The 27,311-nt window shown below is 37.5% G+C and overlaps 1 protein-coding gene across 4 annotated transcripts in view; it reads left to right on the top strand.

Moving 5' to 3' along the window:
• Positions 1-27,311, top strand: part of DOCK4 (dedicator of cytokinesis 4) — a 486,764-nt gene that overhangs the window by 415,982 nt on the left and 43,471 nt on the right. For all 4 annotated transcript variants that reach the window (XR_014246916.1, XM_082399962.1, XM_082399963.1 and 1 more), the window contains 5 exons: positions 10,387-10,535; positions 12,238-12,323; positions 17,356-17,451; positions 18,329-18,389; positions 22,494-22,587. Coding sequence is in view for 3 of the 4 variants with exons in the window: in XM_082399962.1 (XP_082256088.1) it covers positions 10,387-10,535; positions 12,238-12,323; positions 17,356-17,451; positions 18,329-18,389; positions 22,494-22,587 (486 nt within the window). In the remaining variant the exon portion in view is untranslated. The remainder of the gene's footprint in view (positions 1-10,386; positions 10,536-12,237; positions 12,324-17,355; positions 17,452-18,328; positions 18,390-22,493; positions 22,588-27,311) is intronic.

Raw genomic sequence — 27,311 nt, 5'->3', positions numbered from 1 at the left:
TCTTGTGTTTCCCACTTAGAGAAGTTCCTTTAGCGTTTGTTGTAGAGCTGGTTTGGTGGTGCTGAATTCTCTTAGCTTTTGCTTGTCTGTAAAGCTTTTGATTTCTCCATCGAATCTAAATGAGATCCTTGCCGGGTAGAGTAATCTTGGTTGTAGGTTCTTCCCTTTCATCACTTTAAGTATATCATGCCACTCCCTTCTGGCTTGTCGAGTTTCTGCTGAGAAATCAGCTGTTAACCTTATGGGAGTTCCCTTGTATATTATTTGTCGTTTTTCCCTTGCTGCTTTCAATAATTTTTCTTTGTCTTTAATTTTTGCCACTTTGATTACTATGTGTCTCGGCGTGTTTCTCCTTGGGTTTATCCTGTATGGGACTCTCTGCGCTTCCTGGACTTGGGTGGCTAATTCCTTTTCCATGTTAGGGAAGTTTTCGACTATAATCTCTTCAAATATTTTCTCTGGTCCTTTCTCTCTCTCTTCTCCTTCTGGGACCCCTATAATGCGAATGTTGTTGCGTTTAATGTTGTTGCATTTAATGTTGTCCTAGAGGTCTCTTAGGCTGTCTTCATTTCTTTTCATTCTTTTTTCTTTAGTCTGTTCTGCAGCAGTGAATTCCGCCATTCTGTCTTCCAGGTCACTTATCCGTTCTTCTGCCAGTTATTCTGCTATTGATTCCTTCTAGTGTAGTTTTCATTTCAGTTATTGTGTTGGTCATCTCTGTTCGTTTGTTCTTTAATTCTTCTAGGTCTTTGTTAATCATTTCTCGCATCTTCTCAATCTTTGCCTCCATTCTTATTCCGAGGTCCTGGATCATCTTCACTATCATTATTCTGAATTCTTTTTCTGGAAGGTTGCCTATCTCCACTTCATTTAGTTGTTTTTCTGGGGGTTTTTCTTGTTCCTTCATCTGGTATATAGCCCTCTGCCTTTTCATCTTGTCTATCTTTCTGTAACTGTGGTTTTTGGTCCACAGGCTGCAGGATTGTAGTTTTTCTTGCTTCTGCTCTCTGCCCTCTGGTGGTTGAGGCTATCTAACCTCTGGAGGCTCTGGTGGTGGGTAGAGCTGACTGTTGCTGTGGCGGTCAGAGCTCCATAAAACTTTAATCCACTTGACTGTTGACGGGTGGGGCTGGGTTCCCTCCCTGTTGGTTGTTTTGCCTGAGGCAACCCAACACTGGAGCCTACCTGGGCTCTTTGGTGGGGTTAATGGCAGACTCTGGGAGGGCTCACGCCAAGGAGCACTTCCCAGAACCTCCGCTGCCAGTGTCCTTGTCCCCACGGTGAAACAGAGCCACCCCCCGCCTCTGCAGGAGACCCCCCAACACCAGCAGATAGGTCTGGTTCAGTCCCCCCAGGGTCACTGCTCTTTCCCCTGGGTCCCGATGCGCACACTACTTTGTGTGTGCCCTCCAAGAGTGGGGTCTCTGTTTCCCCCAGTCCTGTCGAAGTCCTGCAGTCAATTCCTACTAGGCTTCAAAGTCTGATTCTCTAGGAATTCCTCCTCCCTTTGCCGGACCCCCAGGTTGGGAAGTCTGACGTGGGGCTCAGAACCTTCACTCCAGTGGGTGGACTTCTGTGGTATAAGTGTTCGCCAGTCTGTGAGTCACCCACCCAGCAGTTATGGGATTTGATTTTACTCTGATTGCACCCCTCCTACCGTCTCACTGTGGCTTCTCCTCTGTCCTTGGACATGGGGTATCCTCCTTGGTGAAGTCCAGGGTCTTCCTGTCGATGATTATCCAGCAGCCAGTTCTCACCTTTCTTTTGTGTGTTTCATTATTACTGAATGACAAATTTTATAATCTAACATTGTTCCAATAATACATGCTATTCTAGCAATGAGCTAACCTTTCAGAGTTTGGAATTGTAGCAACTCAAAATTTCTAGAACTCTGAATTGAGGCTCTGAATGACAATAATTTAGAATAAACTTTATGAAACATTGACTTGAGCATCTGTACCCTTAGAAACTTAAAAACCAATGACCTATATCATGAAGAGTAAAGCCAAAGGATTTTAAACATCTGCAGTTGCTAAGAAGTAATCAGATCCAATTGTGTTAATCTGCCACAGCAGATAAGAGCATATTATCCAGCAAATTGGTTGCGTAGAAAAGAATAATATTTAGAAGATAAATTGTTTTAAACTCTCATTGGCATAGGGTTTCTTTATTGAAAGTCATAACTTATTTAATTTGGTATGTTAATTATGCAAGTTTATAGTATTCATTTGCTGTTACTGCATTGTAATTCCTCCTTGTGATTTATTAAAGTGATGGACCTATTTGAATTGAATATATAATGACCTGAAAGTATTATATCTTTTCTCTTGGGCTCATCCAAGCACAACTTGGAGATGGCAGGATTTGTTTTCTGTAAGTGAAAATAGAACCATTATCATTTTACTTCAGTTCATGTTACAGAGTGATTTTTGACCAGGATATCCCTCAAGTGTACAATATATACAAGGCAATTTGAGGAAGCCTTGTTATATATAACTGAGCCCAGTGTTCAATGCTTGCTGATAATTTCATGGAAAAAAAAGCGAGTTAGCATCTTGAAAGTAACCTCCGACTGTCCAAAACCAGCCAGAAGAAGCCCATGAGGTGTCTTTAGATTCAGCTCAAAAATAGCATCAGTTTGTCTTATTTGAAGAGCACTCCTCTCAGTCTTTATGTTTTGTTGATTCTTTGTGTGTTTGTTTTTCAAAAACAGATCAAGACCCTTGGAATGTCCCTATTGCATTTGGCATTAATTTAGCAAAGTGTTTTCCAAAGAATGCTGCATTGAAATGCTGTTGTGGTTTAGGCTCTTGTGGGAGCTCAAATGATAAGACCAGGACAGATTCGTTTAAGTTAACAGAATGTTAGAAAACATGGCAGGTTAACCTCTTCTAAATAAATCTCAGCATTGCCGTATATGGTTATTTCCGCATAAATCTTTCTTCAAGCTGGCATACCTGTTCCCTTAGGCCCATGACCCATGGCTTGCTGAATAAAGCTGGCATCTTTTGTCTCACTAAACATGTCATTGTATACTTCATGAACTCTTCTCCTCTATTTTGTCTTTAATAAAAATATTTCTACCCCTCTGGGTTTTATGTTATGTCTTAGTTTTCCTCAGAAATCTAGAGAATGTGAAAAATCTCTGGAGCATATTGGTCCCCGTAACACGTCATGAGGTCAGTGCTCTTAGAACAGTGACACTCAGTAGACAGCATCACCTGGAAGCTTGTAAGAAATGCAAACTCTCTAACTCCTCCCCAGACCCACTGGAATAGAATCTCTGAGAATCTCTGAGAGGGGCAGAGCAGTCTGAGTTTTTACAAGTTCTCCAGGTGATTCTTATGCACTTGGCTAAAGATTAAGATTAAAAGGCACTGCTTTAGACAACGCTCTCCCCTTTCTTTGTTTTTCCAGCCCTAAAGGCTAGCTCTAGCACTGTGTTAGAAAAGACTTATTAGACTCAAGTACAGATTCCCAGCATGACATAGTTCAAGGATAGGGTGAGTGTACATTTTCACTTCATTCCTTGGTTTCTGCATTATTTCCCTAGAGTTGCGGTCTGAGACTTCCAAAACATCAGGTGAATTTTAAAGGTCATTGCTACTATACAACAACTGGAATTCAAGAATGTTTAGAAATGTTAAAACCTCTTTTCCAACATATATTTTTATAAATATGATAATAAAAATTAAGTATTCAGGGTATTTTGACACCCTTGTAGAGCTTAAGTCAGCTTGTTACTTAAGAATATAAAAATACATTAGTTATAATTTGGTTTACCTATAAATTTGTCATATTGAGTATTTTGAATGCTAAAGGAAAATTTATTCAGATAATTATAGATTTTCATTTTTAATGGAACAGGCCAATAGATTCAATTTAACATACTTCATAAAGCACTGGCCATGTGCAAGTTATTTTGAGGGATATAAGAAAAAATGGTCCATGCCTGTTAAAAGCTTAGTTTTTAAATCTGATATTTTAAACTTTTTGTCCAGTTTGTGTGGAGCAGTAAAAAGCTTGATAAAGACATATTCACCATGTTTTCATAAAGCAAGTAAACTGTTATGATTTCATAATTTAAAATCCTCAGTACTTTTCAGTAGATACAAAAAGCACTAAGTTTTGGAAAATAAATTGAGTAGAGGAAATGCCCAGAGTCACTAAATACACAGTTACTTGAAACTTTCCAGTTGGTCTAATTTAGAAACACAAATTTTACTGGACAATATATGAAAATAAGATTTTGGTCATTGGTGTTTACCTCAGAAGTGTGGAAACTCTTCCATATGCTAGAAATAAATTAGTTTTTGCGTTCTACTGAGGACAAGGAAAAAAGGGGCATACATAATTTAGGGACTAGTCTACTTTTAAACATAAAGCTTTTTTTTTTTTTGACACAACATGTATATCAAGAGTTCATATATCATCAATACATAATATAAATATTGCACTATACATACAAGTTTGCATACAGAAATGTATAGACAAAACATAAAGCTTTAGGATTTTCAAATCTGATCATTATAGCTCCTCGATTTACCTGTGAGAAGTGGTTCATATGGTAATTCTATTTTTAAGTTTTGAGGAATCACCATACTGTTTTCCATAACAACTGCACCATTTTCCATTCCTACTAACAGGGCACAGGGTTCCAGTTTCTCCACATCCTTGCCAGCACTTATGTCCTGGTTTTTTTGTTTGTTCTCGTCTTGTTTTGTTTTGTTTTTTTATAGTAGCCTCCCTAATGGCTGTGAGGTGGTATCTCATTGTGGTTTTGATAAAATAATTTATTTTTGAAGAGTAAAACAAATAGTGATAAGTGAACACCTTTTCTTAGATGTGTTATTCCTCAGTATTTTCAATTTATTAAGTTGAAGGACTAAAAATATTCTGTTGCAGTGGGAGGGGAGTGGAGGATAAAATACCTAGGAATAAATTTAACCAGAGGTGAAAGACGGGTACACTGAAAACAGTAAGACAGTTTTGAAAGAAATTGAAGGTGGCACAAAGAAATGGAAAATTATCCCATGCTCATGGAAGAATTAACATTGTTAAGATGTCCATATTACCTAAAGCAATCTACAGATTCAATGCAATCTCTATCAAAATCCTAATGACATTTTTAACAGAAATAGAACAAACAATCCTAAAATTTGTATGGAACCACAAAAGACCCTGAATAGCCAAAATAATCCTAAGAAAAAAGAACAAAGCTGGAGGTAGCACACTCCCTGATTTCAAATTAAACTAGAAAGCTATAGTAATCAAAACAGCAAGGTATTGGCATAAAAACAGAAACACAGATCAATGGAACAGGACCGAGAACCCAGACATAAACCCACACATATATGGACAATTAATTTACTATAAGAGAGCAAAGAACATAAATGGAGAAACTACAGTCTCTTTAATAAATGGTGCTGGGTAAACTGCACAGCAAAAGAATGAAACTAGACCACCAGCTTATACCATACACAAAAATTAACTAAAAATGAATTAAAGACTTGAATGTAAGACCTGAAACAATAGAATTCTGAGAAAAAAACATAGACAGTACACTCTTTGACATTAGTCTTAGCATATCTTCCTGGATATGTCTACTTAGGCAAGGGAAACAAAAGCAAAAATAAACAAATGGGACTACATAAAACTAAAAAGTGTCTGCACAGCAAAAGAAACAATCAACAGAACAAAAAGACAACCTACCAAATGGGAGAAGATATTTGCAAATCATACATCCAATAACGGGTTAATGTCCAAATATATAAATAACTCATACAACTCAACAACAACAAAAAAAACAATTAAAAAATGGGCAGAGGATCTGAATAGACATCTTTTTCAAGGAAGATATGCAGATGGCCAACAGGCACATGAAAAGATGTTCAGCATCACTAATTATTAGGGAAATTCCTATCAAAACCACAATGAGCTATCACCTTACGCCCATTAGAATGGCTGTCATCAAAAAGACAAGAAATAGCAGTGCTGGACAGGATGCGAAGGAAAGGGAACGCTCATATACCGTTGGTGGGAATGTAAATTGATGCAGCCACTATGGAAAATAGTATGGAGATTCCTCAAAAAACTAAGATTAGATCTACCATATAACCTAGCAATGCTACTTCTGGGTATTTATCCAAAGAATACCAAAAAAACACAAACAAACACTAATTTGAGAAGATATATGCACCCCTATGTTCATTACAGCATTATTTACAGTAGCCAAGATATGGAAACAACCTAAGTGTCCATCAACAGATGAACGCATCAAGAAGATGTTGTGTGTACATGCAATGGAATACTACTCAGTCATAAGAAAGGTGAAATCTTGCCATTTGTGACAACCTTGAGGGTATTATGCTAAGTGAAATAAGTCAGACCATGATGAATACCATATGATTTCATTAATGCAGAATATTAAAAGTAAATAAATGAACAAACAAAATGAAACAAAAACAAACACATAGATACAGAGAATGGATTGATGGTTACCAGAGGGGAAGGGAGGTGGGGGAGGGTGAAATGGGGAAAGGGAGTCAACTGTATGGTGATGGATGCAGACTAAACTTCTGGTGGTGAGCATGCTGTAGCATATAGAAGTCAAAATACAATGTTGTGCACCCAAAATTCATATAATGTTATAAACCACTGTTACCTCAATAAAAAACGAGAGGGGGGAAGGCATGAATTTTCTCCCCAAAATTTATATGTTTGTACCTGTACTTGCAAGGATAGTCTACAAAGAAAGAGGTTATTCTTTACTGCTGTGTCCCACCTTTGCCATTCATCATGCTGCAAGGTTAAGTTTTTTCTTTCTATTTTTAGTTGAACTAACATTCTTACTAAATATAAAGTGGGCTTCTCTTCCACATTTGCAAACACAGTGTCTTGTAACTGCTGTAGAAAAATCAATACTTCCCTAACAGGCTGCTCTGTGTGAATAAATATACAACAGCCCAAGTAGCAGGTGCCCTAAATACTTCAAAACAAGACCATGTGGCTGACAATTAGAGATGGGAAAAGTATACTAAATCTGTGATTTAAAAAGAAATAATCTAAATGAAGTTTATTTTACCATTGCTATACATAGCTCAAGATTTTGCTTTGCGGATTGGATAAGAGTAAAATTTTCTATGGTGGAAGGCTTGTACGGGTTGCACAGATTCTTTGTTCCCAAACTGTTTTCAGTAAAGAAGACTAGCCTCATACATTTCTGCACAATGATTTAAATGTGGGTATGGCTTCTCTACTGTCCTAGAAAATCAGGCTACAAAATAGAGCATATGAATTTTGTTTGCATTATGATTGAAACAAGCCAACTGTAAATGACATGTTTTAAGACAATCAGGAAAATTTTAATATAGGCTGGTTTTAGATTAATTTGAGGAATTACTGTTTGCCTTTTTTGAAGGTCTGATAAAGGCATTGTGATTCTATATTTATAAAATGACCTACCTGTTAAAGATGCTTACTGATGTTTGTACAAGTAGAATGTTATGATGTCTCTGACTTGGTTTAAAATTTCCCAGGGGAAAAAAATAGTTGGGTTGATAGGTGAAACAAGATTAGCAAAAAAATGTTGATAATTATTGAAGCTAGATGATGGGTATGTGGGGATTTATTTTACTAATCTTTGTAATTTTCTGTACATTTGAGACTTTTCATAGTAAAAAATTTTTTAAAGAAGAAAATCACATTGTAAAATGTCTATAAATGGAAGACACTTTTTAAAAAGAGATTCAAGAATACTCAGTGAAATAATGGTAAATAAAATAAGTGCATGCTAATAATGTTCTTTGTTAGAGAGGTCAAAGGATGCCAGACTCAGGAAAGATTAAAAACAAAGATCCGTAATGTAGTGGCTCTGAATCTCATTCCACCATTGCAGGTGTAGGAGTACTATCCGGGCTGGCAGGAATTTTCATTTTATTTTGTATTTCCTGCTTCTCTCATCCCCCTTTCCCCACGCACACCCAAAAGCTATGCAAAAGCTTGGTGTCTTACACAGTGTCAAGGCAGCAGGGAGGTCCTCCTCATTATTAGTCACATGCCAAGATGGCCCTTGTCCTGAGTACAGAGTCCCTTCAGTCCGTGGTTCTGTGGGAGCACAGCATCTGTAGCTAGACTTTGAAGCCTTGCAGCCATCTCCTGGGGCAGGGTCACAAAACAGGTGTAAGGCTCATTAATCTCAGGACTTGCTAGCCTTCATCTCTGCAGGAATCTCCTTCCCTTTTTCTCTTTCTTCCCCTCACTTGCCAGGACATCTTGAATAAGCAGTGAGTGGGTTTAGGCTTTTCCAGTTGACACTAAGAGTAATTGAGTTCAGGTTGCTTCTGCTTTCTGCCCTGACAAAAATAACTATGGAAAGGAATTGCAAATGCTGGCTGCTAGTTACCTGCTTGAAATGTGTATGTTGGGAGGATGGGGGAGATACAGGGAGAAGACCTATGAATTGATGTTTCTGTATATTCTGCCACAGTGAGTTTGTTGGTCTTGAAAGTATTGATTGTTTTGGAGGAAAATATACAAGGGTAGGCTTAAGGAAGTTTCTTTTTCTTCTAAATCTGTTTATTTTATTTATTTTTTATATCTTTTGATGAATAAGAAGGAACTGTTCTTGCTCTGATGAGGAAAACTAGGTAGTCCCTTGGGAAAGATAAAAGATTACCTGGGTCCAAAATAAAGGTAAGAAAGCAAGAAGAATTACAAGCCAGCTTCTTCCTCACGCTTAATGGATGTGTATAAGTCATTTAGAGATGATAAGAAACAATGAAGTTACTTTTGATGCAACATCAGAAAAAGAGGAAAGGACCATGTGACTGCAGTGATGTAAAGTAAAGGGGCTTTCAGATAGAGAGGGGCCTGCCAATTGTGTCCTAGTGTCATCCCATATTGAGAAAAAGAGATGCGGGCCACATTCTGAAGACGTCTGAAATATCCCAGCGCACTTCCAGTCACAAAACACAGCGACTTCAAAAACAAAAAACAAAAAAACGCAGCGACTTCACAAACACCCACTTGGGTTTGCCCATCTCTGACCCTCATCCATCATTTTTCTCCTCTTTCCAGATTCTTTCCTTCATATTCTCCTTCCTTTTACAACCCCTCTAAAGTCAATATAAATTTAAACTGTATGTTTGCACCCTGGATTTATGTATGTCCAAGTCTGTGGCCACCTTAATGCCTTCTAGGACAGAAAACAAAATAGAGAAAGTGATAATTAACGTGAAGATATGTAACTCCAAAATTGACAAATAACTCTGAACAGTGTGATTGTGTGTATGTATTCAACACTTACTACAAAAGATCAAAGGTAGAAAAGAAGAAGAAAAAAAGAAATGATGCTCTTTCATGAAGCCAGCTCTCTACTGCTCAGCTTCTGAGCTCATTCTTTGGGTTTTCAGTGGATGCTTTCAGTATCATATGCTTTCATCCATGATATGAAACATTATACATGTAATGTACATACATGAAATGTACATGGTACATTTTCCATAGCATGCAGTTTTCTTATTATAAAAATAGAAACTCTGAGATTTAACATGGATGACTAGGGTAATGGACTGAACTCAACACTCATATGCTAGACAAAGTCATCTACGTCCAGCCCACCCTCCACCTTCCTTTCCTCTGAATTATCGATACCATACCTTTGAGCACTTGCTAAACACCATTTTGAGCTCACTATTATCACATTGTAGTCTTTTCAGGAAATTGTTCTATTTTTTGTTTGCATCAACATTTAAATGTTTATTTAGGCTGTATGTTTATTATATAAAAAAGCAAGAAAATTATATAATACAGATAGGAACCACCTTTTTTCATATATAAAAATCACCAGTAATATCATCACCCAGAGATAACCACTGTGGTTAGTATTAGGGGATATAATCTTCTAGACTATTATATATATTTTCTTTTTAAATGAAAGATGTACCTGTGCATACTGTATAGTGCCTTGCTTTTTCAGTTAATTATATTGAAAAACTTCATCTGTGTTATTCTTCTTCAACCTCATTTTTTTTTTATTCAACCTCATTTTTAATGATTGCATAAGAATTTTAATGTGTGAATGTACAATAGTATACATAACCAATTCCCAATGATTTATGTAATGTTTAATTGTACCTTATGGCTTTTTTTTTAAACTGTGAAAAGGGTAAATCCCTAGTTTTTTAATTAAAAATAATGAAGAAATATTAACATATGGAAATCTACTGTTTATATATCTGTTTAGGGGAATATTTTCTTGCTTGAGGAGACAACTGTAATTGAATGTATTCTTGTGACGACAGTTTTAAACACTGTATAATACTAATTTTCTGAAATCTTATTAAAACTAAATATACTGAAACAAAAATATTGTATTCAATTTAGGAGAGCACAAGCTTCATTTCATCCCTGCCCTGATTGGCCCCTTCCTGGAAGTGACCTTGATACCGCAGCCAGATCTCCGGAATGTCATGATTCCTATTTTTCACGACATGATGCACTGGGAACAGAGGCGGAGTGGCAATTTTAAACAGGTAGGCGGGTGTGCTCCTCAGAGCAGTGGGAAGAGTTTCAGGTCTCTTTGAGCATCTCTGAGCCACTGCATTCAACTCTGACTTGCGGAATGAGCACCAAACCGGATTTCAGCCTGGGCTGCCTACTCCCAAGCTGCGTAGCCTCGGACACCTCTCTGGTACTGTGTTTCCCTGGGTCTCCGAGAAGCCCTAAAAAAAACATTTCATTCCCTTTCAGCTAAAAACTCCTGTGATTTCCTGGGTCTTTGTTTAAGAACTGGCAGAGACTTTATTTGCTCCCAGCTGGATACACCACAGAGGAATCAGAAGGTTAATGATTCTTAAAATCATTGACCTCTCAGTTGTCTGCACATTGTGTTTGGTGAATGGCTTAGCTCTGAACATTTGATGCACAGTATGTTTTATTGCTCTTTGCTTGAAGCATTGAGAATTAATTTAAAGGGAAAAGCAGTAGAAATTGTTGTAAAGGCAATTCTGAGGAGATGAGCCTAACATTTCTCTTTGACATAGGATCTAATAGCTCTGCTCCAGTTTTGGAAAGACAGACGTTCTTATTCCAAAACCAGTTCTCATAGCAGAAATCAACTGCTTTTACCATGCCAAGTCACTCCTATTGGAGACAGCAGACCTACTATCTCTTCACACAGTCATTGCACTCACCTATGTGCACTCTCCTGTGTGAAGGATCCTTCTTGCTTCTCCAGATGAAGGCCTTCTCAAGTCTTAGAAATGATTGTCAACTGTACAAGCAAGCTGAATGCATACATAGGACCCTCCTGTTGCCAAAAGCATGGCATTTCATCTGTATCAATCTCTGCATTTATTTTCAAGAAAGCTAATACATGAATGAAAGGCTATTTAAAAATTGTATTGGGGAAGACCCACTTTTCTTCCCTTTTCTCTTTATCCCCATATTGAAATTTGATTCAAAGGGAATAATTGTGCTTAGTCCCTTGACAAAGTCAAATATCCCTCCCTATCCCTGGTTGTTTAACTCTCTCTGGCCAGGCACAGATTCTTCATTTTCTGTTTCCTCTGTTGCCTCCAACAGATGAGGGATATTTATTTCTGCCTTCCTGATACTGAAGTCCTAAAGGATTTATGTTCTTGAAAATATAAATGTTTTGACTACAGTTTTCAGGAAATATGTCCTTTCTCTCTCATGCTGCCTATTGCTGACTTAGAATATGTCTATGGATCTACCATCTGTACATGGTTAGGACAAATTCTCAACTTTAGCAAAGATTTAGTGTAACCTCGAGCTGTTTTGAGAAAGAAAATAGATACAAAACACATCAAAGATTTAAATGAATGTTTGTGGATATGGTAGTTTGCTGATGTTCTTATATATATATCATGATTTAAAAAAAAAAAAAAAAGAGAGACTTGCCAGTTTTTACAGCTCCTAAATAAAGAATTCAAACATTTAAGCTGGGCTGCAGGCATTTGTGTTTGAATCAACAAATAGAAGTCTTTGGCGACAGCACATGCTACCCTACCGGGAGTTTGAAGTATGTTCCTGCATCTAAATTGGCCCCCTAGAATTCCAAGGGGGTGTCTCCTGTTAACCACAGCTGATAATGTCGCTTTCACAAAATTTACTATGGCTTTTTCCTGTGCAGAAATAAATATGTTTCAGTATGCCTAGAAAATCCTACTTGTGAAAGGGAGGAAAGAGAGTAACGTTTGGGTCTGTTTTCAGGTGGAAGCCAAGCTCATTGACAAACTGGACAGCCTGATGTCAGAAGGCAAAGGTGATGAAACATACCGTGAGCTCTTCAACAGTATGTGAGTAACGTGTTTATCTCAAGTTGATTCTGTTCCGGGGATTTGGTGTCAGTGCTAAGCAGCTGAGAGCTACAAAGACAGCTTGGGTCTCCCAGGAGTGCTTTGTCTTTGTGGAGTGTGAAATAAAGGATAATTGCTTAACTGGCAAATGGATCTTGTTATGTTGATGATTAGACGTATCTCCTTGTGTTAATCTCTGATTACGGCAGGTCACAAGTGTTATATAACAAATTCCACTCTTTTCATGCCTAATAATTTTTAAACTGGGGCTGCAAGATAATGATTTTAAACAGGGTTAAGAGTGGGAGAGGAAAAGACACAATAGTGGTGTGATTGTCGTGTTTGTACACAGTGCTTTCCGAAGCGAGATATCCTTGGTTGATTTGCTGTTGGGAAAGTTAACCTAGTTTGCATCTGTTCTTCAACAATTGATTTAATTCATCGATACTTATTGCTCATTCAGCATTATTAATTTCTTCCTAAATGTTTCTTATGAGAATATCACAGAAGCAAGTCGTTTTTAGTAAATTCTGTGATTAGGATTTGTATGGAGGATAGAGAAATAATATTGTAAGGAGACTTTGAGGTTGTCTTACTAAGGAAAGAATATGATCAGTATCATAAGATGAAGTGCTTGCACCAAGTATTTATTCATCCACTGTGTGAAATGGCCAGAGAGGATACATAAGAAGGTTCTAGTGCTTTAGGATTTTAATTCTAGCACTTGTTTCTTCTACAGCTTTCTATGGATCTTAGTCATTTTCAAACCTTTTATACTTATGAAGTGTTTCTTTTTGAAGGAAGAACCAGTTCATTGTGCTTGGGAAATGTTTGCAGTTCTTTCATAAGTGCAAAAACAATTTAGCAATACATTTTTCTATCACAAAATACGCTTTTACTTATATTTACACCCAAGTATCACCTAAAACTAAATATTAATGCTTTAGTACTGATAGCCAAATACAAAATTCTGTAATTCGTTTTATGATCATAAATTTAGGGCAGTGGATACATTAATATATAGGTTTGAAAAGTACTATTAGTGACTGATAGATTTCAACTTGCCTGATTCAAAATCATTCTTGAAGCTTTTAAGAAAATTATATTGAAAGGAAAAGCCAAGAAGGGGTACACAGATTTCTTGTGGTGGTAGATAAAATACATTCTTTGTACTGAGTCCTGAACAACGCCATTTTCCTCTGATACTGTAATTAAACTGGAACTTTTAATAATTATTCACCAAGCCCTCATTCATTCTAGTGTACAAAGCATCTGTCTTTCACGACAGCTGGAGTTTAGCAAGAATTCTGATTAAAACCTCATCCAATATAATAAATTGCTTTTGAAAACCACTCTCAGTTCAGTTACTAGTCCTTGGTTTGAACAAAGAACTAAAATGAGAAAGCACTCAGTGAAATGAATCTCTTGAGATTTGTGATTAATTATTTATGATAAATTCACAAGATTAATAAACACTCACATAGCTCCATAGTGCCTCTTATCGACTTTAATAAAGGCCTGATAGCATGCAGTTTGGATTGCTTGTGTGTAAATATGGCTTTGAAATAGAAGATGTACCTTGACATTAAAATCAAACCAATAATTAGAATATTAAGCCTCTATAATTAGACTATTTTAAGGTGCCTGATTCATTCAATGGAGATTTTTATTCTTTTGTTGATTTTTGACATAGTACTAGAAATATTACGATAAATATTTTTCTTTCATTACTACCTGGGCTCAGAAAAGAAAGTGAAAATCCAACTATATTTCAGGAAACAATAAAATGCTTTTTTGGCAATAGAAATCACAATGAATTAGTATAATCACAGTGAGTCACTGCACACATTATGAATTAGGAACACATGCCACTATGGTACAGATTCTCATTTGTTCTCTGTATTTCATGTCTAAAACTTCTTAAAATTTGTTCAGAAGCTGAAAGGAGCTCACTGCTTCCTGAAAATGTAGTATGTGCTTGCCAAAATAGCCTCCTTAGAATGAGACTGTAAATTTATATAGTAACTTCCTTCCTAAGAACTCATCTTTCGCTGACCCTCACGTTATCTGCATTTACCCACACTACATCTTTTTGAAGTAAACAGGGGTCGGGATTGATTGTTTTTGATAATGCTGAAGTTGTGGATCATTGCCGTCCATGTGATGTTCAGAATAAGGCATCAGAATGAAATTCTGCTTCCCTGGATTCACTTCATTCACTCATTCAGCTTCATTTATTGAGCATCTCCCTGTGCTAGGTGCTCTTCTAAGGCTGACGATGCAGCAGTGACCGTGCTGTAGGAGCACACAGTGGGGTACCAGTAGCCACGGGGGTTCTAAAGGGGCTTTCCGGGAGAGGTAACCTCTCCACCTCAGTCCTTTACTGTGCTCTATCGTGTGTTGCTCTAAATAATTCAGTAAGACTCCAAATCATCTCATAGATCTTTGTTTAGTGATCACACATTTAATTATAGTTTGCAGACAGAGGATTAGCTATGTAGCACATACTTAGGTATCTAACTCTTCTCTCTGGATTAAGAAGAGTGTGCACAGACACAGGTGTTTCATATAAGTGCTGGCCTCCACACAATCCTGTTACGATACAGAGAGAGGTAGACTGAGGGTCAAATTCTACACCCTTCATATTCCTTCACAGAGTAAAAGCCTGTTGGGCAGTGTGTCATCCTGCAGGACCATGACTTATCCTGCTCTTCAATGTTATGGGGTCCCATTGCCTATCAATTAGCAATAAGAAATCACCTTGGAGTAGGGGGGGAGATAAATTAGGAGTTTGGGATTAACCTAGACACACTTCTATATATGAAATAGAAACAAGGACCTACTGTATAGCACAGGGAACTATATTCAATGTGTTGTAATAACCTATAATGAAAAAGAATCTGAGAATGAATGTATATACATATATATGTGTATATATAACTGAATCACTTTGCTGTACACCTGAGACTAATACAACATTGTAACTCAACTATACTTCAGTTTTTAAAAATGGTTTAAAAACATTAGAAAAGAATGATGCATCGTTAATGCTCTTTTGACATGTATGTAAAGTCTAGTGCATTAGTTCATGTAGCAACCATTTATCATTTTAGTGCCTCAAAAAAAAAAGAAGAAATCACCTTTCACTGTGATTAGGTGAGTTCCCTGTGTACTCACCATGGGCACATGAGCATGATTATAGGCCAAATAGAAATATACCAAATTATAGATCAGTGTCACCCAAGTTATCTAGAGAGACTCTTCTCTTCTTGTCTGATAGCTTCTCCTTATCAATGTGTATCAGGTAAACGGGGAGGGCAAGCTTCCCCACAGAAAGAACTAGCCTGGCCGAGAAAGCAGATGAACTGGGTTCTAGGCTTGGTACTGATATTTGGGTCTTGAGTTAGTCAAGGAAACAGGCTCTGCAGAGCTGTGACTCTTTTTACAAGAGGATTCTGTAGCTCAGATTTCTTACTGCAGCCAGAGGCTGTGCAAATTAATGAAACTCATGCCTATAAAAGAAGTCTCTATATATTTTTAGAATTATTACCTAACTTGAGTTCTTTGTTTTTCAGCCTCTAAAGTATATGAGGTGTGGGCTGTCACTTGGGAAGATTTCTCCATCATCCTGCATTGCTTTGGCAGGCAGATTTTCATTTGAGTACTTGGTTCAATACCAGTTTGGCATTTAAGCTTGAAACAGGTGCTTCTCGGAGGCTTTTTAAAAGAAAACACATTTAGAACAAACTAGGGGACCTTTCCCTGGGGGATTAGTCGGGCAAGTTCCATCCCTTCATGTGCTATTTCTTCCCCTCTTCCTCCTCCTTAATCTAGGAGACAGTTCAGAATAAACAAGAAAAACAAATGATCAGGGATGCATAGGCACCAGATGAGGAGATAGGACAGAGGGCTGGGCACTGGAATGGTAATAGCAAGAAGAAGCAGTGGGGAGTGGGAAGGAAGATTGAGAGAGAACGTAGCCACAGAGCAAAAAAAACGGCTTTGACAAAATAGCTTTTTTTCTACTAAGCACAGTATAGGATAGGCTGAGATGGTACTTGTACGAAATGGTTTCTCTCTATGTTATTCCTGAAACCAGGATGAAAGGGAAACAACATTTTAGAAATAATGATCATTAAATTTAGGAGGGCAAAGTATCCTCATATTGTCATGCCTATGTTCTTACTTTTTTCTTTTGGGGAAAGTTCTGTCGTAAAGGTTTTTGCCAAGTATATGGTTAATTTGCCGAGAGGTGGGAGTCAAAGTAAAACAGATCCTAATTATTATGATTGTTATTGTTTTGTGTTTACATAGCAGTGCCTCTGCTCCGAGGTGCTTAAGATTAGGGAAGATGTAGGAGGAGAGATGTGGTTCGGTACTTGTCATCAATCTGCTGTAACAACCACATAGAAAATCCTCTGTGATTAATGACAAAATGAATGAAACTGTTGAGTGAGTGCACAGATAGTACAATATGTATTGAGTGGGCAAATGTTAAGTGAAAGGAAAAAATGCAAAACGTCATACCGTCTGTACAAGGATTTTCCTGTAGCAGTTGCATTGCAGTAAAATTGCTTGGATGAAGATGCATTCCACTGAGAGGTAGGAAAACATTTTTATGTGAATAAAACAAGATCTTATTTAAAAGTAAACTTAGAGGCACTCCTGTTTTCGCTTTTCGCAGTGTGGTTTGGTGTGGTGAGGCGCAAGCCTCTGTTAGTGGAAGAGAGAAGCTAGGAAACAATGTCTTTGAGCTGTGAGGTGCTTGCATATTTTGAAAATATGATTTATATGCATGTGTTCGTATTTGATGACTTGGATAATGAAAATCAATTTGCTTTGTCAATGCTTCCTGGATTAGAATTCCACTATTTGGTCCCTATCCTAGGTAAGACATTGTTTGCAAATTGTGCTACTTGTGAGATGTTGCAGTGGTTGCTAAGGCATTTAAGGTATTGATGAAAGTAAAATGGTTGTCATGGTGACTGATAAAAATAAATGTTGAAAATCCCCTGGGTTCTTTCTTTTCCAGTCTACTAAAGAAAATTGAGCGGGAAACATGGAGGGAGAGTGGTGTTTCATTAATCGCCACTGTAACTCGTCTAATGGAGAGGTTGTTAGATTACAGGTAAGCGGAGCCCACCCCCCGCCCTCCCGGTTTTCCAGATATGCTGCGCTCCACTTAGAAAGTCAGAGAGTTAGAATACAGTCAGACATTGCCCTTGAGTTAATCACTCAAAGAATTGATAATCAGACCGTGGAACCTTGAGCAGTAAAATAACAGACTTCTAACTAGCTGGTTCAGAGTTTTTTCTTCGTTTTTCCTTTTTTATGTTTTGTTTTGCGGGTTTTGACAGTTCTTTTAAAGTCTCAGTGAATTGAGAGAGTCCTGTTATTAAAGAAATCTTTTTTTTTTTTCCCCCTTGGTGTTTAGACTCACCCGTTAGAACCAGTAGATCCATTCATCTTAGGGTGACGACAGTGAAACAGACAATTGTACAACCATGCTGCTTTCTTATAAAAGGAGAGGGGGGATGAAACTCACACCGTTAGCTTTCAGAGACATCATTTTTTGATTTTGAAATGATCTAAACTGTTGAAGCAGTTCATCCCACTTAAACGCATGGTGTTTTAAGAATAAACGCTTCATTCTCACTGCTGATGGCCAGGCTTAGCAGATCCTTCTCACCCCAAGTAAGAGGTGTGTAATAACACACCTTCACTCCTCCTCTTCCTGGAGCCACCCCCCCACCCCCACCCCGCGGTGAAATTCTCAGCGATACTGGTGCTCAGGAGGGTCTGACCGCCCCCCTCCCCAGCCTCTCCCAAGCTCACGCTTCCTGGGGCACCGCCTCTATTCTGCTGAGCCTTCATCTGCACAGCAACTTGCAAATTGCCTCTAGTCTCTGACAGTTCCTTTTTTTTTTTTTCTCCCTAAAAGAACAAACCGTGTTTGCCCCTAGGAAGGAAGTTCTGAGTTCTGACTCCTGCTTTTTTGTTTTTAGGGACTGCATGAAAATGGGCGAGGTAGATGGCAAAAAGATTGGCTGCACCGTGAGCCTCCTGGTTCGTAAACAATTTCCCTTTTCCTCCTTATATCCTAACGTTTGCTTTTTCACAGAAATACTGCGTTTTGTTTGTTTTTCAGCCACCATGTGTCTTTATCTGGGTGTTTCTTAGAAGAGTTTAGCAGTGTTTTTGCTTCAGGTTGAATTAAATGCCAGAAAATTCCGAGCTTCGAACGCTGCAGAATGTTCCCACTGTAAGATCCCAGTGATGCCAGGCTTCTCCTGTTGCATCGCTCCTCTGCCCTGGAGTCTTTTGTTGCTCTGCTAGGGAAAAGCATGATGTCCCTGGAGAAAAGTCTTTTCACTTTTGTGTAGACAGTTTCTTTCTGCCCTTCTTATAGGTATTCTAGGTTTTAGTAAATATGAATGTTCTTTTCTGAACAAATGACAGTTTCCTATTTAGCACATGAATTCTCACTCTCTAGCTTCTTTGCAAATTAAATCCATAATACCGCTGTTGTTAAGTTGTGGATTATAACTAGGATGGCCACATAATTTCTCACCCAAACAAGACGTTTTTGAGAATAAAAATAAATATTGGGTAAGGATAACAGGCTACACCAGAGCAGTTCTAGGACCACAAAATTTGTAATGAAATGTCTCATAACTAATTATCAAATGGAATGGTATTCTCCCTACAGAGCAAAAGAAGGATTATACATTCACATTCCTTTTTTCAAATTTTAATATAGTATAAATTGATGCTCTTGATAATTTACCTTAATCAGATTTAAAATACAGGAATGCGTTGTGACTGCTTTGGTTCTAAATTAGTGAATATCATGGTTTGTTTTTCTTGTTTTGCAGAATAGGTGAAACTTCACCATCTATTCTAAGTACTTGCACAGACAGAATTCTAATTCTTACTCTGACCCACATGAGTCTCTCACATGCCTTTTTTTCTCTATTTGTCTGCACCTTATAATTTGTTTTGTCCCCCATTCTGATTCTGTCCTGTCTTAGCTCATCGATTTCAGGTTTTTTTGTTTTGTTTTGTTTGTTCCCCTCACAGCCCCTCTTCAGAGCTCAGGATTTTTCGCTTTCTTATGACTGTCTTTTTAATCTGTTTCCCTAATTTGTTTTCTCACTGTACTACATCTCTGAGTATATGACTTTATCCTTTTTACCACGCCTACCACTTCCTCTTCATTTTTACATTTAATTGTTACACCTCTACCTCCAATATCAGTTGCTAAAAATAGTAAGACCTGAGCATCCTCTATCAGGCCACCTCTTGTTACGCAGTTTCTTCTGTAATTTTTATCATCAGACCCAACAGTAACCTGCAGGCCATCAGGCCAAGCTCACTGGGTCAACCCATTATCTCTCCTCTTAGCACTTATTTCTAACCTTGAGCACAGTCATTTCCACTTTTAAATTTCCTTTCTGTGCTTTCCCAGCTTTTTGCCAGCCTTTCACCCCTCAGCCTGATCTCCTTCCACGTCCCTGCTTGTACATCAGTATTTGGGGAGAAAAGCCAAGTGCTCTGTCAGCTTCAGGTTTTCTCAGTTTATCTCCTTAATCTTGGCTCTACCCCAACTCCAAACACAAAGTCTCATAAATAGCCTCAAAGAAAAGCCTTTACCTTTTTCCAAAGGAATCGTCTTCCATTGTCTCCATCTCCTTTCACAGCGCCCTCTGTTTAGAGGTACACAAATAAATGTAGACCCTAGGTTCATTTCCTCAACCCGTACAACAGGAGAGATCATTTCCTCGGATGAAAGAATGAATACTTCCACCTAAATATGTTTATTCTAGTTTCCCAGTAGAAATAAGCCAGAGAATTAATAAATAAAATCAGTGGCCCCATCAATATCCACTTGAGACAGTGAATTTATCTTGCTAGTTTTGTACTGACCAAGAATAGTCCTTATCAGACTTCCCTGGTGGCGCAGTGGTTAAGAGTCCATCAGCCAATGCAGGGGACATGGGTTTGAGCCCTGGTCCTGGAAGATCCCACATGCCATGGAGCGTGCACCACAAGTCCATGCACCACAACTACTGAGCCTGCGCTCTAGAGCCCGCGAGCCACAACTACTGAGCCCGTGTGCCGCAACTACTGAAGCCCACGCACCCTAGAGCCTGTGCTCCACAACAAGAGAAGCCACCGCAATGAGAAGCCTGAGCACCGCAACAAAGAGTAGCCCCCGCTCACCACAACTGGAGAAAGCCCGCGCGCAGCAACAAAGAACCAACGCAGCCAAAAATAAATAAATTTAATTTAAGAAAAAAGAATATCCGTATAGAAAATGCTAACGTTTTGAAAGCTGTTCTAATTTCAACCAGCACCCGACTACTTATTATTAAAGGACAAAATATATAACTTTGAAGCTAATCTTTTTAGCTTCTATTGCATATGGAAAGTTTTTGATTTCTAGCTGCAATATGGTTCTCTTTAACCACTCACTCCCTCCTAGAGTTTTTTCTTAACTTTTTGGAAAGATCAATTCCAGATTGTCTTCAGGAGAGCTCTGGCTTTCTTTACAAGATCAGAGTTAAACTGTAGTATTAGGCTGGTAAAAATGGGTAATCTTTGACATGACTAATACAAGGAAATGTAATTATTGTTTTGTTCTTTGTGTCACTAGTTTTGCCAGACATATGTGAAAGATTCTCATCTGCTGACTGGAGAGAGCTTTTCTTTTTTTTCAAGAACTATTCATTTACAGAGTGATGACTTATTTGGTTCCCAAAGAAATCTGCTTCTTACCAGAAAGCTATTAGAACAAATTATCCTTTAATAACATAAAAGCCTGCTATGAGGTTGTTAAATTTATGTTTATGGTACAACAATTCTTGCTAATTAAAATGATTTTGGTTATAATAGAGATATGAAGAGCATTGTTTACTTAGCTTTTTAAAGAATGCCAAGATCTACAAGACACAAGACGAAAAGGGGAAGGATAATGGTATAAATTGGAAAAAAATATTTTTTATGATGCGTTCAACTCAATGTCAGTGTCTCGAGGTTAGAAGAGTCCTCATACTGAAGAATGGACACCTGTTAGGTAGTGACCAGAAGGTACATTGACAGAAGTTCCTCAGGCTTTGAGCCCAAGTACAATTTAAGCAGCCACATTGGCTAGTTTGGTCCATTACCAAAGCACCTCTCTAGCTAATCAACTCCAAAAACGTTTAGAATTCCTGGCCTTTCCCCCTTAGAAAAACCTGTCACTCCTTCAAGTCAGCAGATTTATCCCCCCATCACTATTCATTTTCCCTTCTTCTACACACCAAGTAGCATCTGTCAAAATAACAACAGCAGTAGTAATGATAGCAGTTCAGATGGCTTAAGCAGGGATTTCATAATGTACAATGATCTGCTTTCTAAAATTGCCTTATATAGAGTCTCACAGCATCGTGCTTTTGCTGGACTCCAGCTTCTTACACTTTTGCTCGTATGTTTACTAAGTTCAGTGAGGACTAATGTACCGTCTAATGTGGTAAAGAAGTGTATGTGGATTCCTATAAAGTGTACCTTTAAAATGGCAACGTAATGTGTCCAGGTAAGTCAGAGTTGAGTTTTTGGCGACAAATGTTAAAACATTTTAGAGAAGTTTAATAAGATCCAGATACCTTTTTTTAATAAACCAAATATTTTCAATAAGCATGGCCCTGTAACAGTAATTTGAAATTAAATCTCTTATTAATGCCTTTATGTTATAGTCATAAACTGGAAACCTTTAAAATAAAATAAGTTTAAAATTAAAGAAATTATCCTTTGACTATCCATGATCAAATTTAATAAACAGGTTAATGTCTTACATATTTTTAATATTTGTAGTTGAATAGGCTGATTGTCCACTGGCAGTTAAACTAACAAAAAACGACAGAAAGTAACAAATGAAATGTGAATCAGTGGTAATAACATCCCCCCAGGAATCACCAGCCTATTCAATAAATGATAGGTAATGTTTAATACAGACAGCGCTGAGTTAAAAATATGTCACTGGGTCTCCTTACTTAATTTTTTAAAGACATTTATACAGAAAAATTCATCTGTTCTCTTGGTTCAAGATATCAAACTTCAAGCAGAGTAAAAAGCAGATACTTGCCAACCTAATTGTTGAGGAATTATCCATGCTTGTACTCTTTTTTATAGAACTTCTATAAGACTGAACTGAACAAGGAAGAGATGTATATACGCTATATCCACAAACTCTACGATCTGCACCTCAAAGCACAGAACTTCACAGGTAATTGTGTCTTTTGGCTCAGGTTGGGGGAAGTGGGCAGGTCACTGGTATATTAAAAATAATAACTCCTCTGTTTTTTTAATTAGAGCTGAGGACTCAAGCATTTCTCCTTTAAAAGTGGAATTTATTTTTAATTAGATTTATGTTTCTAAGTACTCTATGTTTTTAATATATTGGCTTTTTTTTTTTTTTTTTTTTTTTTTTTTTTACTGTATCTCTTTGTCTAGTTTTTTAGAGGTTGCTTTTGGGATTATAAAAAGCAACTTTTCACGGTCTACTTAAAGTTAGTATTTCACCACTTCAAGTTAAATATAGGAACTTTATGACCTCCCCACTTTACATTGTAGTGTCATAGGTATTACATCTAGGTACATTGAAAACTCCGTCGGATAATGTCATAATTTTTAAGTCATATCTATTTTAAAGAATTTAAGAGGATAAAAATAATCTATTATATTTACTCAGATATTTACCATTTCTGTTGGTCTTTCTTCATTCCTGAAATTCTCAGTTTTCCTCTGCTAACATTTTCATTCAACCTAAAGAACTTGTTTTAGTATTTCTTTTAGAGCAGATCTAATAGTGAAGAATTCTTAGTTTTCCTTCATCTTTATTTTACCTTCATCCCTGAAGGAAATGTTTGTTGGATAGTGTCTTTGTTTGGACAGTATCTTTGTTTCAGTACTTTAAAAATGTTGTTTTACTTTCTTCTGGCCTCCATTGTTTCTGATGAGAGATCTGTAGTCATTTAAATTGTTCCCCTGTATGTAATGTGTAATTGTCTCTGGTTGCTTTCAAGACTTTGTCTTTGGTTTGCAGCAGTTCAGTTATGATATATATGGGCATGGTTTTCTTTAAGTTTATCCTAGTTGGGTTTGCTGAGTTTCTTGAATCTATAAACTTATTTCCTTCACCAAATTTGGGAAGTTTTCAGGCATTATTTCTTCAAATATATTTTCTGCACTGATTCTCTCTTTTGGGACTCCAGTTTTATGGATGGCCAGCTTTATGACCTTTTGGTATCATTCTATAAGTTTCTCAGACCCTGGTTTGTTTTTCGGTTTTTTTTTTCAATTTTTCTTCTTTCTGTTTTTCAGATTGGATCATTTCACTTCATCCATTTTCAAGTCCTTTGCTTCTCCTCTATCATTTCCATTCAACTATTGAGCCCTTCCAGTGAAATTTTAGGTTTTGTTATTTTTATTATATAATTCTAAAATTCTTATTTAGCTATTTTTTTAATAGCTTCAATTTCTTTGCAAAGAACATGTATCTTTCTATTTCACGAGTGTTCACTTTTACTTCAAGTAGCATGGTTGTAATAGCTATTTCTTAGTATTTGCCTATAATTTCAACAACTGAATCATCTTGGAATTGGCATCTGTTATTGCCTTTTCCCTTTGAGATTTGTTTAGTTTTCCTGGTTCTTTGAATGTCAAGTAATTTTGGATTATATCCTGGGCATTTTGAATATTATGAGAGTTCATCTTCTGGAGAATGTTGACTATTTTTATTTTAGCAGAAAATCAGTTAGTTTCGGACCTCAAGTCCTGAGCCACCTTTTGAAGGTCAGTTTAGTTACCAAAGCCTTTGCAGCACTTTCCTGGTCTTCACTGCATGTATGTCACCCAGGGAGAGTCTGGGACATGGACATTTATCTATACCATAATTCATTTATCAAAATCTTTGTTATGTTGATTCTAGTTCATTCTACACATGTGCATCTTGGGGGTGAGCCCAGGAAGTCATACACAGAATTTAAAACTTCCTTCCTCCATCTCCTTCCTCTCTCTGATATTTCTCACTCTTCCCATCTCCCAGGGGCTCCTTTTCCTAGTACTCTCACTTGATCCGAGCCAAAGTACTCAGAGCCAAGGCTTGATCCTCCACACTGTGATGTACTATGTACAGTTGGTCTCCCTGGGGGCAAAGCAGTGAAAGGAAAGAGAAAAATGGAAGCTGCTGCTGCTGCCACTGTGATTGCCCCTATTGTCACACTTCAGGTTTACAGCTTTGTCCCTGGGACTCAGAGTGGACCAGAAGAGTCAAAAGTACTCCATCCCACAGAAGGTCCTCTTCCCAGTCCTCTGACTAGAGGAGCTTTTCTTGGAGCTTTTTCTGTCTGTTTCCATTTGCAGTTCCAGGAGACAGGGGAGGCTAAGCCAGGAGATAGAAAAGGCAAAAAATAAAAACAAGGAACTCACCACTCTGTGGTCCTTCTTTTGAGTATTGATTTTCCTGTTCTGTCTACCTTCTCATTTACGGTTCAGAATTCTCCAAGAGTTGCTTTACATATTTTGTCTGGGGTTTTTAGTTGAATCAGTGGGAAAGATACACTAGAATGTGCTTACTACATCTTAACGAGAATGAGAACCCTTTAATTGGATTTAGGAACTACAGTACTTAGTCTTTTGCCACACTGTTCTTCCAAAGACCTCCTGAATCATGGTTCCTCCCTCAGCTTTAAAAGAGTAAAGGAACCTTTCTGAAGTGGTACTCATGTTCCCAGAATTTAAATATGCCTCTAGCTACAGTTCCACTGTATCACTTAAGAGCATCACTGTTTACTCTTAAACTGGAGACTTCATGATACCTTTGATGCCTCTTATTCATGAAGTGCAATTGGTTCTGCTTCCTAAACATCAAAACCATTTCCTTTTCATTATTTCCAGTTTCACTGCCTCAAATAGGCCTTCATCATCTCTCACCTGGACTGCTTCCTAACTATCCCCAGAGTTACCTCAGCAAACTTTAACCTGCAGGCCGGCCAGCTGATTTTGTAAAGAAAGTTTTATTATAACTGAGCCACGCCTACTTAATTACATATTGTCTAAGGTTGCTGTTGTGCTCCACTGGCAGAGTTAAATAGTTGCAACAAAGTTGTAGTGTGGCCTGCAAGCCTAAATTATTTACTTTCTGGCCCTTTGAGAAAATTTTGCCAACCCCTTCTCTAGCTATAACTCTGTCAGTTCATGTCTTCTACAAAATAAAGCTGAAACTCTTTATTCAGAGCCCATCATAATTGAACCAACACCTGTCTGCTCAGCCTCATCTTACCTCTCGCACTACATTCCTAATTTTTATCCTTAAGAGCCAGCTCCTATATCATCTTTTCCATGAAGTTTTTACCTTCCTTCACTTCCCTCATCAACTCCGTGACCCAGCACTCCCTGCCATGGGCTGAGTTGATATTTCCAACTCTTTTCCCATTGCAATTTTTTCAGATTTCCATTAAAACATTTATCATGTTGTTTTTATTCATAGTTATATAAGGTGTATGTGTGTGTGTGTGTGTGTGTGTTAATAGGTACGTAGGTAGGTAGTAGAGAGATCTTTAGTTGAAGGGTAAGTTCCTTGAGGACAGAGGTGATGTTTTCTTCTTCTTAGTCTTCTCAGTTCTTTGACCAGTGCCTAGCAGTGTGAGATTTAAATAAATGCATTACTAATGAATGCACTCAATGAGATTTTAATACCCTGAGAGCAGATTTCTCTCCTTCAATAATGGTAATTCCTTAATCACTGAGGAAGCCCCAGTATCTCTTCACACAGATGTGCTGATAGTTTTGATTAAATAAACTAAGATATTTGAGCTGGCTCTGTTGTCTGGGAGTTTTAAGTGGTTATTTTAAAGTAGTTTGTAGCCAATTTTTGAGAGAAATGGTGAACCTAGTTTTTCTATCTGTGAAAACAACCTAGTAGACTTGTTTTATTTTAAAGTCCATAAAAAAAAGAAATGAGAGAGGGAAGTGAGGACAAGCTCTTGCAGATATGTAACAGATGCATTTTGGTTTTCTGAAAATCCAAATCTGTCTATTTTGGAAACGAATAAATCTTTTTTCTTTAATTTGTTTACTCAGCTTGCAGTTTTTATGTTCCCCAAAGTCATAAGAAATAAGTTCTTTTCCTATATAACATGTTTCTTATTTCTCTTCTGTCCTCATTTTTGTGTGTCCTTGGAGAAAGTGAAATTGATGGAAAAACTTCTCTATCTTTATAGGATTCAGTTTAAATGGCTTAACCCTTTCCAGCCCTCTGTGACAGTGCCCTCCATTACTTGATTCATCTCCACTCTTCTCCTGTGTTATTTCTTTTTGCATATTGGTGTCCTCATTGTACACATCTCAAAACGATGGAATGAGATAGCCCATATTTAATTATGTGATGATGCCTTTTGTTCAGAATTATAAACACTTTTAAAAACATTGTCTATTGGAAATTTTGGATGTGATTCATCCTCCTCTTTTCAATATGTAGTATTGTCTTCTAAAGATGTAGAGGAATAAGTATACAACATATCATAACAAAACATCTACAATTTGTTAATGTGTTCAAACAACCTTAGTAGTCTGTTGTTAACACCTCAAAGGCGTACATGTTTCCTTTAATGCTTCCTTTACACACACTGTTTACCTGAGGTATACATCATGATTTTCCCGAATCAAATTCTGAAACAGGTGTAATTTGTTTTCACACCTTTCCCATGTCACCATTCTGTCATTTGTCAGCTTCCTGTGCTGGCCCACCAATGCTTAACTTGTTTTTCCGTACTTCCCAGGGGCAAGTCACCCACACCTGACCTTCCAGCCATCCCCTGGACCTTCCCAGGGCAAACATGATTTGGAAAGCAGTTTAGGGATTAGAAACTCTTCATTGCTCCCCCTTTATTTCACTTTTTTATTGTGGTAAAATATACATAACATAAAATTTACCATCTTAAACCTATT

The sequence above is a fragment of the Balaenoptera borealis genome (assembly GCF_965194805.1).
Source record: "Balaenoptera borealis genome assembly, chromosome: 7".
Taxonomy (NCBI): Eukaryota; Metazoa; Chordata; class Mammalia; order Artiodactyla; family Balaenopteridae; genus Balaenoptera; species Balaenoptera borealis.
Note: the sequence above shows the minus strand (reverse complement) of the source record. Positions and strands in the feature narration are given on the sequence as shown.